The sequence below is a fragment of the Chaetura pelagica genome, unplaced genomic scaffold (genome assembly GCF_000747805.2).
Source record: "Chaetura pelagica isolate M959 unplaced genomic scaffold, ChaPel_1.0 scaffold199, whole genome shotgun sequence".
NCBI classification, from domain to species: Eukaryota; Metazoa; Chordata; class Aves; order Apodiformes; family Apodidae; genus Chaetura; species Chaetura pelagica.
This window is the reverse complement of record NW_009970714.1, coordinates 723,551-740,736: the sequence shown is the minus strand read 5'-3', so window position 1 is coordinate 740,736 and position 17,186 is coordinate 723,551. Positions and strand designations below refer to the sequence as shown.

The window sequence follows — 17,186 nt, the reverse complement described above, 5'->3', positions numbered from 1 at the left end:
TGTGTGTATGCTGATTTACCCTTCTGTTTCTTTTCCTTCTCCATTGAAAAGCCTAACTGTGATATATGATACATCAGAGACAGTTTAATAGTACTGCAGAACAAGTGCCAGGCTTTTGAACACCATGAAGCATTTGATATTTACTGACATAGTGGATTTAAAATTTGAGTGGTGGGGGATGTTTGATTTGTTGGTTTTGTTTCCCAGGCTGAATAGGCCCAAAATCTGTGTAACTTCCAGTCTGTTAATTGTTCAGTAAAACAGGGTAACCTTTTTCAACTTTGAAGACTGAATTTTTTTTCTTGCAGTATCAATGTACTTACATTGTAGCTGGAGTTAATATTTGCATTCATTCTGTGCTGGTGGATCTTGCATCTTACACAGTCCAGAGAGCACAGAAAAGACACTATTGGAAAGAGCAAGCTGTGCTTGTTGGACCTAAAAGGTGGCTGCAGGACTCTGTGACAAAATGCTTAATTGGAATATATAAAATTATATGTGGCTTTGTTCCACCACTGTGTGTGCACACTTCTTAAAACTGTTTTTATTCCTTCCATTTGGTGAGGGCTTAGCAAGTGCTTTTTATGCAAAGATCATTTTATCCAATCAGAAGATAGTTGCTTTATGCCAGGTGTTGTCACAGTTGGACTCAGGATCGACAACAGTGGAACAAAGGAAAAGTGGCTTCATCCTGGCTCAAACCAGGACAGGTGCCTTTCCCCTTCTCCTGATAGTGTTGTACCTCAGCACACAAACAGATGTAATCCATAAGCAAAGTAGTTGTTCGTGGTTTTTAATTTCCCTGTGCCATAGCCTTTAGTTTCCTGAAGTGCTTCACCCTGTTTCTACTCCAGGGATGTCTTCTTCCCGTAGCTACTTTTTCTGGTCTTTAAAGAAAATAAGTCATCACTACCTCAGAAATTTGGATGATGTGAAGGGCCAGCTAACAAAACTGAAGCTCCCTGCCTGTTAAAAGGGCAGATCCTCTCCTGAAAAGTTTTTAATGCACATTGCAATAATTGGTTTTATTCACAAAGGTTATTTCTGTATGTCTTAGGTTATTATGTCGAGATTCAGGTGGGGAAACTGAATCTATGCTTCTTAATGAAACTGTGCCACAATGGGTGATTGACATCACTGTGGATGTAAGTATCATTTGCTTTTTTGTTGTTTATTTTTCAGGTGAACTACAATTTTTTCAACAGTACAGGATCTGAAATAACATTTTATTAAAGTTTTGCTCTGTTTGTATTTAAAATCAGTGGTGTCAAGGTCTGTATTGAAGACCCTTGGAGAGTAATTATTTTTTTGTGTCTAGTTAAGGTATTTTTGCTGACTTTCTTCTGACAGAAAGTCTTAGAAAAAAGAATTCAAAGCACTGTGCATAATTGGTATCCTTTCCAAGTGTGGAGCTGTCTAATTTCCTTGAAATAAATGATGATTTATATTCAAAAGCCAGATGATATGTGCATCATCTAAATTGAAGCATCTCAGGAGTATGAGTAATTGGGAAGTTGGCTGTGGTGGTTATGTTGATTAAGAACCTCTCTTGGTTTCTGTTAATTAGGAGCTGAATATACTTCACATACCAGCTGGTGGAAATAGAAGCTTGTAACAGTTCATCCTAAATTAACACTTTTCAAATACGTTTCCTTCTAGAAAAATATGCCGAAATTCAATAAGATTCCCTTCTACCTCCAACCTCATTCATCATCAGGGGCAAAAACTCTCAAAAAGTAAGTAATGCATATTTGGCTCTGGAAAATGCAGCAGGATGATTGCAGGCTGAAAAAAACCCAAACAAGACAGTTTTACAGAGAACTGTCTTGTGCTCAGTGAATTTATAGAATTTTCTACTCATTTAAGCAGCATCACTCTAAAACATTGAATTATATAGGGTAACAAAAATGATTCTGAGCAAGCTGGGACTCTTTAGCCTGGAGAAGAGAAGGCTGAGGGGAGACCTTATTAATGCCTACAGGTATCTAAAGGGTGGGTGGAGGAAGGTTGGAGCCAGACTTTTTTCAGCAGTTCCCAGTGACAGGACAAGGGGCAACAGGCACAAGCTGGAACATGGGAAGTTCCATTTAAATATGAGGAAAAACTTCTTTACTGTGAGGATGACAGAGCCCTGGAACAGGCTGCTCAGGGAGGCTGTGGGGTCCCCTTCTCTGGAGATAAGTCAGAACCCACCTGGATGCAGCCCTGAGTGATGTGCTCCAGAGGATCCTGCTTTAGCAAGGGATTGGACTGGATGATCTCTGGAGGTCGCTTCCAATCCTGAGAATTCCATGATTCGGTGAGATCACAATATTTGAAAGAAGTGTAGGTTTCTTCTGGGTTCAGTGGGGAGCTGCTGAAGTTAATGCTAAGAAGTGTCCAAGAGCTAACTGCTAATGCTTGGAGCAATCTGGTGTAGTGAGAGGTGTTCCTCTCCAGGCAGGGGGTTTGGAAGTAGGTGACCTTTAAGGTTCCCTCCAACCCAAACTGTTCTATGATTCTATGGTACTGAAGTGAAACTTTATCTTGTGTGTGCTATTTAATCAGAAAACAGGAACTTCTAGTTGTTACACTGTTCAGAGCCAAAGTTTTATGTTTCCTATTGCTAACAGTGATGAGTAGTAGCTTTTTAAAAGGAAAAGGTACAAAACCTGACAGTAAGGGAATGCAAGATACTCTGCCCATCACATTTTTGTAACTGGAAGCTACATGGGTGAAGAAGTCACAGCAAGATCGGATATGAAGTCAGAGCCATAGACAACAAACCTGCCATTTATATGGAACGAGTCTATGAGTATTTTCCATAAATGCCTATTTCCTCTTTTAAGTCTCATGGAATTCTTCCCATCAGAAACAATTTGTGAAGGAGGAACTTCATAGGCTTTTTTGTGTACTTTGAGGAAAAGCTGCTACTGCTTCTTACTTTAGAACATTGCTCTGTTGATGCAGTAGAGTGAACAGCATGTTCTGGCTCCCTGCTTTTATTATTCCATAACCTCTGTCCTCTTACAAATCCCTTTTCTACTGAACAAATGAGGATTGTGTACAATGCTCTTCATCTAAATGTTGATTTTAATTAGGTCTTTAGAATATTTTACTATTTTTCTGTGTCCCTTTTGCTGCCTGAACCTTGGGATGGCTGCTACGATAATGGATTTCTGGTTGATCCTGATACTTTACTATTAAATTTAACATATAGAGAGTTTATCTATGTACTTGCATAGTTTGATACAGGTTAAGGTATTGTGAAGATAAGAGTTTCACAAGTTTTTTCCTTTCAAACTTCTCCTACCTTATATAGAGACCGACTGTCAGCAAGTGACATGCTTCAGGTGAGGAAAGTGATGGAACACGTGTATGAGAAAATCATAAACTTGGATAATGAGTCTCAGACAACTAGCTCTTCCAATAATGAAAAAGCAGGAGAACAAGAAAAAGAGGAGGACATTGCTGTGCTAGCAGAGGAAAAGATTGAACTTCTGTGCCAGGACCAGGTAAGTTAGTTGGGTGTCTTAGCCTGTGCACAACAGTAATGTCTAGCAGTGAATCTGTCATGAATTTCTGAATACTGAGCTTGAAATATGCTATAGGTTATCTCTTACCTTTAAAACTAGGTACATGTTCTGATGTCATGTTAAAAGACTGCTGGCACAAGTTCAGGCAGTTGCAGAGAGCAAAGAATTGCTATAGTTTGCTCATTATGATTTGGCCTGACTAGTAGCCTTTATAGGATTAGTTACTCCTACCCAACAAATGGACTTAATGCAATTCCTTAGAGTTCCATTTCTAGCATTTTGGGATGTTTCTAGTTCCACATTGCTAGCAGAGTTTAAAAGTTGTCCAAAATTGTGATTTGTCTATTTAAAGTATAGTAAGTGCTTTAATGAAAATTAAATATTGAGGAGGTGATTGTAATATGAAGTTACACGGTACATTGCAGAAATCTTCCAGTAACGTGGCATGTTTACCTGGTACTAGAAAACTCTGAGCCTCTCCATGGTTTATCTTTGATGTCAGCTCACCCATAGGATTCTTTTGCCTAACCAGAGTGTTTCAGCTTTGAATTTCTGACAATCTAGCAGATTTGTGGTATAAAAGAGAAATTTTTGCTCTTTAGGTTTTGGATCCGAATATGGACCTTCGAACTGTAAAGCACTTCATTTGGAAGAGTGGTGGGGATCTGACCCTTCACTATCGCCAGAAATCAACGTGAAGGGAGTGGCAGACCCAAATGGTTGCTTACTTACTTGACCATACTGTACTGGTTCCAAGAGTAGTACTGTAGAAGCCCACTGAACCCCTAAGGTAGATGAGACTTCTAATGACTCAGTATGGACGGAAAGTAAACATGTAATTGAAGTGACTAATAGATCTGTAATATAGAGGAAAAAAAAAAATCTATATGACTTAAACTAAAGTCTGTCCTACTCTCAGCCAATGGATGAGATGGGAAGTTCCTGAGTGGTTCATGTTGTGTGAGGTGTACAGAGAATGGATGATAATCCAGTGCAGACTTTTTGCTTCCTCCTTTTGCTTTATTTCTCCAGAACATAATATCCTCATCTGTTCATGCTTTGTATGAAACCAGTTGGGCCATTAGTTGCTGTGTTCACAATACAATTCAGAACTGCACACAACATATTTTAAGTACATTCCATTCATAAACTTCCTACAATGATTTCTCACAGGTTACTCCAACATTTCCACCACTTAAAGAAATTTGGCAAACAATAGAGAATCAGTATTGCGTACTTGAAAGACTTGGCTCATTTAATTGCAAACAAAGGGTTAACATTAGACTTGTTTTCATACTGCAACACAGATGTTGTTTTAGAGAGCTATAGCATGCAGAAAAAGAACACTAGATAAATATTGCAGCAGGGTCAGTCCAGTGATGCTGTGCATCATAATAGAGTGACCATGCTTTGCAGCAACTTAAAGAGATTTTTTTTTTTAAACTATATATATGTATAAAACTACTCCTGCACTGTGTTCGAGGTGTTCTGAGGACACACCGGTCTGATTTTTTGGTAACTGTGCTCCAAAACAGTGTGACGTTTTGTTAAAACCCTAGACCATTCTGAAAATAACTTCATATGTTTAATGTTAAACTTCAGAAACTTCTCGGCAGATTTCATATTCATGATCTAAAAAAATACTTGTTCTTCTTTGCCGAAGTTTTATATGCAGTTGTTCTTTTGTTAGAGGTTTATGCAGGTCTTCTTTTCACTGTTATTTCTAAAAAAAATCTGTGACTGTCATAGACTCATCGTGGTCTTTTGTAGAGTTTAACTTATTGGGGGGAGGGGGTAAAGGCATTTCAGCTTTTTGTGAGAAAATGTGAGGCTGTCCCAGAAAACCATTTGTAGCCAGAACAAATTACAAATCCTCATAAAGAAATGGTGTAAAAATCACTCTTGTCTGAAGCAGAAGCACAAGTGCCTTCAAAGGGCAGTATATTATTTGAGTTTCTTCAGGAGACATTATGCTCTTGCCCTTCCTGTGTCTTGCTATCAAGATTTAGGTTGAGGCCTAAAGAAAGTCCCAATAAATTATATTACTGGGATTGTATTGGTCAAACAAGAAGGAAAATATTTTTCATTGTATTTTCTTTGAAAAAATAGTCAAATTATTACCTTCTGCACTCTTAACCCAGCTAAACAAGCTCATTGCTTCAACAAAAAAGATGGTTCAGAACTAAGCTAGCATGTCTTTTTCCCTGTCTTTTGAGTATCAGTTTCAGTTTTTAATCCCTGTTTCTGTGTATGCTCAGTTTGACATAATTGTGCTATATCTGCACAGTTTTAGTGATATTTGTGAATTAAGTGGTTAAACAGAACTGTAACTTTTATTGATAAATTGTCCTGAATTGTATTTATTAATAGCAAGGGTCTATGCTTGTTCAAATAGGCACTGTTTGTTTGGGTGTTTTTTTTTTCTGATTGTCTTGCTGTCCTATTGTGTATACATTGGAGTTGCTCCCAGTAATTTTGTTTTGAAATAAGCCAAGGCTGTAAATTTGTTGTTGTTTTTTTTTTTCCTCTAACCATCCCCAAAAATGCAGTTTCAGGAAAGACTGACAGAAGAGTCTGCAATGCCAGAAGGGTAAACGATGTTTCACAGTTGTATAGAATAAAAGGCTTTAGTTAAAATATATGTGGGTTGTTTTGTGTATTGGATCAATGATGAGAATTCAGAGCTTGGACCATTGGCACAATGGTTGGACCACAAAGGGCTTCAAAGTCCTGTGAAGCCTCAAGTATTGGAATGGCTGAAGACATGGCCATAGGGCAGTGCCTTAACAAGATCCCTTAAAGATAGTCCTGTAATACGGTTGGATATAAGAACTTAATAGGCATGCAAAGCTTCAAGTGCAAGCTCTGAGATCCTGCTGGGATGGAGAATGTGCTCAAGTTGTGCTGTTGGCATGGGCAGTGCCTGCTTTGGTCACAAAGTATTTTGTGCAAACACCAACGTGATGCATAAGAAAAAACAAGTGCTGCAAGTGACTCATGCCAGAGTTTTCTGGATGTGGAGAGGTTATAGCACTGTAAGACACATGGGAAGCCAAGGCTGGGTTTCCAGATATTGAAAATTTATTAGTGTAACCTGTCTCCCAGAAGAACATTTGTCTATCACAGGTAAATTTCTGTTACATCTTCAGAGGGGGCAGCAGTGAGAACAGGAGAGCAGGACTCACTAGTTGCAGCCAAATGTGAGTATCATTTCAGGAGAACCTCTTAGCATTATTTTTAGGAAACACTAACAAAATACTCAAAATAAGCCTTATGCAGGAGATTATAAGAGAATGCATTTGCCAAAGGTGAAGGCACAGAGTGACTGTTAACTGCATGAATCCAGTTCCAGTACTCCAGATTCTGGCCAGTACTTTACACCAAGGTATTAATCTTTCTTTCACAGAAGGTCCCCCCTTTGGTTCAAACTTTTTCCTTAGAAATTTCTCAAATTTGACATTTACCATCAATCTTTAAGCACATGATCTTACACTTGTAAACAGGCTGAAGGCTCCTGAATGGAGCCAGGTGGAGTTACCACCCATCTAGATAACAAACCTGCTAAAAGTACATGCACACTTAAATATCAAGAGATTGACTAAAATAGTTTCCTTGTACTACGTGGCAAGAGGCTTTTTTTGTAAGCAGCTGTGCAAACATCATGCAGGCCAGAGGTACTGATTAGAGACTGGGGTGGGACATGCCTGATCTCTCTCCAGGGATGTTGTGACACTGTTCTAGCCATCTTTTTCATGGGACTGTGAATAGTTAATGACTTTTTTTTTGCTTAGAAATGTAACTGACACCAAACAATTACTTTGAAATTGCCTTTACAGCAGAACCAATGCAAATTAGTGTTTGCTTAAGGCAGACGCAGGGAGGGAGGCTGTGTGGACATTAGTGGCAATACCCAGGAACTAACAGATAAGCACAGTCATGGCAAATGCAATTAGTAACCTGTAGCTGCTTTCACTTAACACCCAGAAGCAGTGGTGCCTGGGTCTTTCATAATTGCTTGGAGGTGAAAATATTTGCCCAGTTGAGGGGAAAGATGGAGAAGGGTAAGGGCATTTAGGAGAATTCTAAAGGTTTTTGGGAGGGTGCTCTGCTGCTTTCCATTTCTGCTAAATCCATGGTGCAGGAACACAGGGGTGCTGGAATAGTCTCCTGCTTCCCCAGTTACATCCATAGTGCTAGGTAAGATTAAATTCTGAACCTCAAAGCAGTATGTGGGTGGTGTGATCTCTGCTCTGCAGCCTGTGTTCCTGCAGTTCTCACAACCAAGGTGAATTCAGTCAAGTATGGCAGCTTGGATGAGCAGCCTGGAGTCATAGGTACAGCAGCAGATTTGGGAAATCAGCAAGCCTGCTGGGAAGGTTCAAGAGGGAAAAGAAAGTCACTTCTGCCTGAGTTTGTTATTTCTGTAATTCTTTCCAGTAGTCATTCACCTTAAAGACACTGAATACATTCATTCACAAATCCAAATTCCACTGGAATTAGTCCAGCATCCATAGTGCTGTGAATGAGATGTGCATGTTTGTTGGATGATTATTTCCTTATAATGTGTGGGGGGGTTAGGATCATTTCTAGTCCAGATTTATGCTGGCAGAAGGAAGGGCCTGGGCCCAGGCTCCCAAGTTAGCCTTGCTTGGGGCAAGACTTGATCAAGTTTGTGTGTTTTCTGCCCACTTACAGAAATGGACCATTCGAGCCATTTCACTCAAAGGTAGCTCTGTCTTCCACAGCCATTCTGCTTATTTCAGACCAACATAAAATATTACCTTTTTTATTTCAGAACTGGCCCGTGCTCATAGGCCTTATGAGATACATTTCATCCAACAGCAGTACCTGACCACTCTTGAAAATCACAAAGGCTCCAGATCATGCTAGAGCACAGTTTGCATCTCCTGTTTCTGCTTGCAGCAGGAGGCAAGGCAGGAGGCTTGTGGCTCCAGAAGAATTGGATCCTTTCTGGCCCCAGCCACTCTCAGGAACTTCTACCACTCTTTTTAGGTTATGTTCTGAAATTAAGCAATTCTCTTCTGCTCCTATCAGAGTACCTTCTACTTTCAGCACGGAGATTGCTTAAGGCACCTCAAAAGGGAGTCTCTACATTGTTAAGAGGAAAGGAATTTGATGAAGTTAAATCTTCACCTCATTTAGCATTTAAATGATACAGTCCTAGGTTAGGAGAACACACCATACTGCTGCTAGAGGTTTAACTCTATTGGGTTTTCTAAACAGGTATGTTAATTCTTTTCTCATTACATCCAAATGAACAATGTCCTAAAGCCACATAAATATAAACCAAATCCCCACCTCTCCTTCCAAGAGCCATTACCATAAAGCAGGCTGGACACACTCTGCCAGAAATATTAAGCCATTTATTGCTGTGACAGTTGAAATTTAGTTTTAAGTTTTGACATTCCCTGCTCTTAATTTTCTAAAGGCTGCTTATGGTAGAGCATTGCTTAAACAAGCTACTACAAGCTTAAAAACAGTTTTGACACAGGTGTAAAAGTAGAAACAGTCCTAAATGAACAAAACCACAAATAGATGGCCTAGATGTTTTCAGTCAACATTTATGTGACCAAACTTAACAAGTAGCTTGAATTATTCATTTTTAGTGTTTGGCTCTTCACCCTTATAGCAATCAGGTGTGGGGAAGAAAAGAGGAAATTTACTTTACAATATAGGAAAAAAAAAAATCTGTTCACAACAGATGATCTAGCAGACTAGATTTCAAATCTCTTAAATCTACTACCTGCAGGAGAGCTTAATGCATTCTTTCTTAAAGTAGTATAAAGCAGTTTCTTTAAACTACTTCCTTAGAATATTTTAAAGTACTTTAAAATAGTTCTGACCTCCCTGTTCAGAGCTACTGTATTTTATGTGAAAACAGTATTTAAAACCAATGGAGAGGAAGGAATATAAAGGACAGATTTTAAGGAAGGGTGCACTCATGATCTCTCATGTTGCAACTTGACAAGCAGCTCTGTGTGACCCAGACCCTCCACCCTGTGTTCCACAAGATTCCAGCCTCATCAATCCTTCCACGTACTGATGTCCATAGGGCACAGTGTAGGAACAGATCAGGAGACAGGGCAGACACCAGGAAATCAGATAATGTTGTGCTAAGTACGCTCTAGCTTACAGCTTATACACACACCTAACCTTGTACCCATTCCCTTTATTTATGAAGGACTTCACCACACTAATTGTACCAGCCATAGTGTAGTTATTCCCAATCAGCACCTTTAAAATCACATGATAAATCACTGCCCTGAGGGGTATAAAAACACCCAGGTATTTCATTCATGTTTGCTATTACATTCAGAAGCTGTTTGAAAAAAGTGCAAAGAAAACAAGAAAGCTACAAAAAGCACTAGATGTTGCTGCACTGACATGTTCCAGCCCCCTATCTTAAAACTTCCAGTGATTTGTAGAAAAACAGAAGTGGGTAAGTAGAAAAGCACAACTAAAGAAAAGCTATTTCTGTCACTACAGAAACTAAGGCATGTTCATTTCACTGAAAAGGTTAATCACCCTGGAAACACATGGACCCGATTTAAAATCATCTTTGACAGTTTGTTTCCAGTTGTCATCATCATTCCCCCTCCCTCTTTTCCACTGCAAGACCAGCACAGGTTCCACTGAAGAGAGGATGTGACTGACAGGACCCACCCAGACCATTCTGTCCTATCTCTGTGCTGCAACTTCAAACCCTATGGTGCTTCCTTTCCTGCAAAAGGAGTTTTAGAGAAGATACTCTAATAACTTACAGAAGAGGGACTCTTAAAACAACAACAACCCAAACCATTTTGCAGAGTACTAAACAGGAATAAAGATACCTTAGGGTAGGGAGAAGCCTTGAAAGTCACAAGGCCTGTCATGTCAATTTGAGGTGTACCATTAGAAAAGCTTTCTAGCCAAGTCAAAACCATAAATATTTGGTTTTTATTCCATCAATCATACTGCTAAAATAATCATTAAGAGTCACTGTTCAGGCAGAGAACCTTCATAGATACATCCAGGAGCAGTTGTAAGCAAACAGGAATTCAGACTGACATTTTGTCAGTCTGACTTGTTCCTGCATTAACTTCTCCATTAACTGGGTGATTCTGGACAGCATTCAAAGCTTGAACACAGATCCATCCATTAAGCAGTGACTGAAAAAGACAATAGGAGATGCATTTCCTATGATTTCTTCTATAATATTGTCTACACTAACAAAATAGAATAGCTGTAATTCTTTCAAGATCAGAAAAATATTCCAAGCTGTAGCATTCCAGCTTAGGGCAGTCTGTTGATAAAAGAAGCATCCATTTCACTCAGGATCTTGTGCAGCCTCTTCTTCTTTCTGTTCACATGCTGCTTCATCATCTGGTTTCACAGGACTAGTGGTTAACGAGCTCTCACTGTTTAAGATCAACTTTGTTTCTTGGTTATCTCCATCAGTTCCTGGTGGTGTTTCTGGAGAAATTTCATTAGGGAGAGCAAAAGACGGTAAAGGTGGAATGGAAGGCAGTGGATCATCCAGCTCGGGCTGCTTGACTGGGCCTTCAGAAGGCACAGTTACATCTTCAGGGGCCAAAGCTGTGGAATTGTCTGGGAAATAGAAATTACAAAAAACCAAAAGCTGTTAGGCAAACAGACAGTGCCTCTGGTTGCCATACATCTGGACTGAGATACCTTCTACATGCATCACCAGATTCACAGCCCTCAATGACATAGGCTATGTCTACTCAGTTCTCCCCAAATCCAGACTGTGCAAATAGGTTTTTAAGAGACCATGAACCATTTGGTCTGCTGTTCAGATAACATCTATATGTTTTATTCTATGTTGCAACCTTTAGTCACCTTTTAGAAGAGAGAGGAATTCATAATGTGAAGGTGTATTTTTTTGATAGAATAGTCACTGTTAAGGTGACTGCAATTTTGTTTTCACAACTGTGGAGACACCTGTGATTACAAAAACTCATCTACACTGTTTCAGAAATACAGAAAGAGATATAGAAAGATACAGAGATACAGAAAATACCTACTTTTATGAAAATACCTACTTTTAAGGTGACTTTAATTTGTATCATCAACATTTTTATTTATAGAAGAAGACACATTTTGTCATCTTACAAAAAAGCCTATTAGTTTTTGACTGCTTCTACACCCGATTTCTGCTACTTTTTCCATCTCATTTAAGCCAATCCCCTCTCTGATTTTTCTTTAATCTTGGCTTGTTTCCTACAAACATGAGCCTGCTGAGCAGGCATGAATTGGTGCCATTCCAGAAATTAGGTCAGAGGCCTAAAGGAAGACTTGACTCCACTTACCAAAATAAGCAGAAGTGTCAGTGTTCAACGTGAACTGTTCAGTGCCTGCTAACCCATCTGCTGCTGGGGTGTTGGAGGAGGCAGATGAAGACACGTTGGACCCTTTTGTTAGGTCAATGAGTTCAGGAAATGTAGTACCAGACATATCTAGAAATCCTGAAGGAGAAAGGAAATATTACAGGGTTGTTCTGCACTTCACACAAAATTTTTTATTCAAAAATACATGTTCTATCCAGACTGAAATCAGTGAAGGCCCCTCCCACTAAATGGGAATGAATTTAACCTAAACGTTAGCCAGCATCAGTGGAAAGTCTTCTGCAGAATCTTAACCTCAGTCAGAAGCACAGTACCCAAATTCTACAGCTCTAAAGTCCAGGGAAGTCTAATACTTCCAGGAAGCCTGCAACATAAGAAGGACATAGAGCTGTTGGAGCAAGTCCAAAGGTGGCCACAAAGATGCCAAGAAGATGCCAGAGCAGCTCTGCTCTGGAGACAGGCTGAGCAAGTTGGGGCTGTTCAGCCTGGAGGAGGCTCCAGGAGACCTCAGAGCACCTTCCAGTACCTGAAGGGGCTACAGGAAAACTGGGGAGGGGCTTTTACAAGGCCTTGTAGTGAGAGGACAAGGGGTAATGGATTAAAACTGGGAGGGGGAAGATTTAGGTGAGACATTAGGAAGAAATTGTTTAGTGTGAGGGTGGTGAGACACTGGAACAGGTTGCTCAGGGAAGCTGTGGATGCTCCATCCCCAGAAGTGTTCAAGGGAAGGTTGTATGGGGCTTGGAGCAACAAGGTCTATTGGGAAGTTTCCCTGCCCATGCAGAGGCATTGGATCTAGATGATCTTTATGATCCCTTCCTACCCAAACCATTCTGTGATGGTGATGCTGATGATGAAAACAACAGCAAATGCTCATAGTCCTGCAAGCTTGTTTAAGACCGTGTTGGTTACTTAGATTTCCTCCAAAGAATTGCTGAAAAAAGCATCTAAGGAAATATACCTGGATCCATAACTCTCTGGAGAGGAGGAGGAGGAGAAAGTGAGCTTTCTGGTGAATAACCACTCATTTCTTGGTCTGTGGAGCGATCCAAGTTCATAACCATTTCAGAGTTGTCACTCTGAGAAGCAGGTGCCAATAAGGGAGTCTGGAATCACACAGTAAGAAGGAATAGCACCTTTTTATATTGAAAGCTTCACCTGAAGATGACCTTCCTACGCAAGTACATTAATTCATAGAGAACTTATGATGCCAAAACTATCAGCCATGCCACTGATTAGTACATATTCCAAGGTAGCTTTTTAAAGTCAGTACATTCTTAGAACAGCCCATACTTAATTCTTGTAGGTGTATTTTATTTCCTAATGAGAAGGGTCTTCCTCTAATTTGGTTCTCATTGACTGATACAGCTGTAGCATGCAAGTCTTCAAAACAGGAAGAAAATACTGGCTAAAATGTGAATCAGCCAGCACTGGTGATCTGTCACCTGCTCAGTATCATCAGTAGTCACCTTCCCTTCACCTAACTCCATCTCATTCAAGCAAAATTGTACACTGTGCTAAACCAGACTGTACTATGGATGTTCCAACAAGGGAGAAAATTTTGGTACTCCAGAGAACACGCAAGATAGGAACTTATTTCTTACATACCTCTGTGTAACCATTAGTAGATGGTACAGGAGTTCCAGCTTCTGGTAATGGTGAGGGTGGTTTGCTTTCTGGATTTTTCTTTGATGGTACTGACTGTGTTGGAATTCTGTGCAAATAGCCATATCCAATACCACATCCTAAACTTCACAAAACAAGGAAAAGAAGACTTGAAAATATCATTCTTAACAAAGCTAGCAAGCTTTGTAAGCAAATTTTGATTGTTTAAAAGGAAGAGTTTGAGTCTTCAATCTACAGGAAGAAACACCTACCTGCAAGAATCATTCCACTGAAGAGTACTCAAGAGCACTCTGCAATTGACTTGCAGCCATACACAGCTTAGCTTACATTATACAGTGTCTATAGTCTGAGCTGACATGGATTTTGTTCTTGCTTTAATTGAACATTTTAACTATGAGAACATAGCTACCAAGGATCCAACATAGGTGTTGCCACTGGTTTCAACTCAAACAGGGTTACATCCAGAACATGCCTAATTCTTACTTCTAAGCTAGTTGTTTGTTGTGTTTTTTTTTAATGGGAAGATGAACATTTTTGTGTGGCAAGTGTAAGGACACAAGGCTTCACCTGAAAACAGAAAGCTGTAGTCAATAGTAACAATACTCTTAACAAGAGCTCATTTACAGTGAGTATATAACCTGTCATCAGGCAGTGACTCTCCAGAGATCAGTACCTTCCTTCTCCACCCCAAGCTCCATTGGGAGTCACAACTACCTCTCGAATGGAATCTGCTTCAGTGTTATAAACCATCAGCTTCAGTGGCTTCCCCTCGTGGGATTCAATCAGTGAAAAGAAATCCTCTGACTAAGAAAAAAAAAGAAAGTAGTAGTTAGTACACCTGAACATGCAAGGCAAGGAACTGGGAACAAATCAGAAATTTACAGTTATTTACTTCAATATGAGATACTAAAAACCCTGAGACAGACTAAAAATCACCACTGTAGTTTGATCCTTAGCGACAACTTTTTTTTTTACTGTCACATTACAAAAAGATAATGTTTACTCAGCCATAAAGCATCTGTCATCAACATCAACTTCCCCAAAATCCCCAAACACTATCCCCATACATTTCATGTACATGCTTTTAGATTTATAAACTCCAACAACCTACAAGATGGCAGGCATTAAGACAGTCACTGCTTGAAGGAACATGTGCCCTACCTCCTGAAGAATCTGATCAGATCCAACAACATAGTCAGTGTATGGCTGGAGACCAGCTAGAGCTGCAGGAGATGCAGGTTCAACATCCTGTGAAAAAGCAACAGGTCATCCTGCAACTGCAGCAGGATAAGCAACCTCAAGGTGAAAAAGGAAAGCTAACTCCAAAAACAACAAAAGGCAAGATTATGTTGTTTATGGGATAAAACAGAAGTCCTTGAACAGGAGTTCTGTGACACCATCTAGGCTTAACATCTTTCAAAATATGCTGAATAAGAAAGTCCAAGATAATACCAGTGCAACATGAGATACTCTGAAGACATTGAGAAGTTGCATTTATTTAAACAACCAGAAACATAACAAAAGATCCTATCAGTCTTTCCTAGGCTCTTCTACTCTTTCAGCTCTCCCTCTTAATTTTGAAATATTTTGGTGCTTTTTTCCAACATTGGTATTACTTTGATGAAGTTTAGCCAACACAGAAACACCTGTCAAAACAGATCTTTTCTTCCTTTTGTCATTGATTCTTCAATATAAGATGAAGAAACCTTCTCCCCATCACATACTGATTGGGATAGAGTGGGTTGGTTGGGATTAAGTTAATTTTCTTCACAGCAGCAAACACTAAGTCACCCACTGCTCGTCCCTGTTCAAACAGCTCAGACAAGCTGTCAAGCCTGTGTTCCCTTCTTCTGTGCAATTCCAGCATTGTACTTCTACATGCAAGTTGCTTCCAAACGTTACACTTTAAAACAAGGTTGTATGAACACTAATGGGCCAAATAATTCTGTCTCACCAAAACGTGCCACACGTGTTCATTAGCTCCTTGGAAGCTGCAGAACCTCACGCTGGCTCCAAGAAGACCTTGTCCTCCCCACATGTTACTGGGGATCACCTCCACCTCTCTTATTTTCATTGTTTTGATGTTGTACACCTCCAGCTTCACTGCTTTTTCAGCATTTGCCTTTAGCAGATCTTTCAACATGTTGTTTTCTTTATTCTGGAAAGCACAGACAGAGATACATGATTACCATTTCTAGTTGTATGTGTAACATACATGTCACACCTGTGGCAGAATTTGAATACAAGGAACCAACACTGTAAAAGTTTAGGCTGTGTTTCATGATCAGTCCCAGCAGTTGTGTTCTTTTGTTAGAAATAAGTTAATACTGTCAGCTCATATCCCTTTATTAAAGTACTTACTATTACTTCCTTCCATCACTTTCCTCTTCTTCATAACTGCTATTAAATAACATCAGCAATATTAGATCACAACTATGTAATTGTAACAATAAGCAACATTTTACTTAATTCCTCTGATCCCAGACCTCTCTCAACAACCCTTCAAAGTCATCACAAACTGACTTTGAAAGGACAGACTACTTGGGAGCAGCTGAGAGAACTATCATTATTTTTGTCATGTTTAAAGATTGACTGGTCTTCCACCAAAATCTACTATTATAATTATCATTTCCAGAAAGACACCTCCACTAACAAAAGCAAGGCAGAGTTAATTAATTCAGCTTGTATTAAGCTAGGATGAAGCACAAAGCCAAAGCTGGCAGCCTTTTAAACCAAAACTCGACTCTTCTCTCTCGTAAATCAACATACAGGAACTGTGTTTCCAGCCTTAAGCATAAGCAGGCAGGCCAGGATTCTTTCTCATGTTTTATCAAATGTTGAAATAAGTTTGTTTAAACAAATGTTGAGCTCTTGCAATTGACTCACCACTTCAGCATTCACTTTGTGGCAGAAAATATGCATGAATGTGTAATATCATAAACATTGTGTTAATCTGTAACAAGTCAAGGTGGCTAAGGCATAAAGAGTTTCCTCAAATTTGGATCCAGTCTGAAACCTTGAACACAAAGAAGTTTTACTTTACCTTGTTCATACCACATACAAGAGCTCTGGCTTCTACCTTTGATCTTTACAACACCCGTGTTTCATGCAGGGGGGAAAAAAACAACAAACACAGAACAATAAAAATAATTTGAAGCTTACAAGCCTCGTGTGTCCTATTGCAATGATGAAATCAAAGAAAGGTTCCAGTCCTCCTTGTTGAGCTGGGGAGTTTTCTTGGACCTGCAAAACATACACTGTATTTTTATTATACATTGATCTCTAGTCATGCTAAGTGACAATGTTAATCTTTAGACTTGATTCAATATTTGCTTTGGAGCTGAACCAGAGATGACATCCCAAATGACAGACCTAAGGAAGCAGCACACAACTATGAACTTATTTTTATAGATCAATGAACAACTGCTGCCCTAGCTAAGCTGTAAAAAAACAAAGTATTGAATCTCATCAGAGACACAAGTCTTGTGATGCACTCCACAGCATGGATTATTAAATATTGACTTCAGAAAAGGGCTTAGTTTTCAAAGTGCTGCTTCAGGGATTTTCTTCCATGCTACTAACACCCTGAGAACATTGAGTCCCCAGTTACATCACAGCCTTTTATTTTTTTACATAAACACAATTTACAGTTGGGTTACCACCCATTGACAGCACAGCA

The 17,186-nt window shown here is 39.5% G+C and overlaps 2 protein-coding genes across 2 annotated transcripts in view; one reads left to right on the top strand and one right to left on the bottom strand.

The window, feature by feature from the left end:
* WDR48 (WD repeat domain 48) overlaps nucleotides 1-4,670 on the top strand; it is a 54,208-nt gene extending 49,538 nt beyond the window's left edge. The window contains exons 16-19 of the mRNA XM_010006012.1: nucleotides 1,058-1,145; nucleotides 1,660-1,736; nucleotides 3,302-3,494; nucleotides 4,118-4,670. Of these exons, the coding sequence (XP_010004314.1) occupies nucleotides 1,058-1,145; nucleotides 1,660-1,736; nucleotides 3,302-3,494; nucleotides 4,118-4,213 (454 nt within the window). The 3' untranslated portion in view covers nucleotides 4,214-4,670. The remainder of the gene's footprint in view (nucleotides 1-1,057; nucleotides 1,146-1,659; nucleotides 1,737-3,301; nucleotides 3,495-4,117) is intronic.
* Nucleotides 4,671-10,842: 6,172 nt separating this feature from the next.
* GORASP1 (golgi reassembly stacking protein 1, 65kDa) lies at nucleotides 10,843-16,783 on the bottom strand. Its single transcript, XM_010006011.1, has 8 exons — nucleotides 16,670-16,783; nucleotides 15,462-15,665; nucleotides 14,669-14,755; nucleotides 14,181-14,311; nucleotides 13,490-13,631; nucleotides 12,843-12,987; nucleotides 11,846-12,001; nucleotides 10,843-11,123 (listed from the first exon to the last, which is right to left on the bottom strand). The coding sequence occupies exons 1-8, from the start codon at nucleotides 16,781-16,783 to the stop codon at nucleotides 10,843-10,845; spliced, it is 1,260 nt and encodes a 419-aa protein (XP_010004313.1).
* Between the last annotated feature and the right edge of the window lie 403 nt (nucleotides 16,784-17,186).

Coding starts and splice junctions, on each gene's coding strand:
- GORASP1 (XM_010006011.1), bottom strand. CDS start 16,783: ATGTATAATAAAAATACAGTGTATGTTTTGCAGGTCCAAGAAAACTCC. Junction 15,666..16,669: donor CAATAGGACACACGAGGCTT/GTAAGCTTCAAA, acceptor TGTGCTTTCCAG/AATAAAGAAAACAACATGTT. Junction 12,002..12,842: donor CCAGAGAGTTATGGATCCAG/GTATATTTCCTT, acceptor TTTCTCCTTCAG/GATTTCTAGATATGTCTGGT.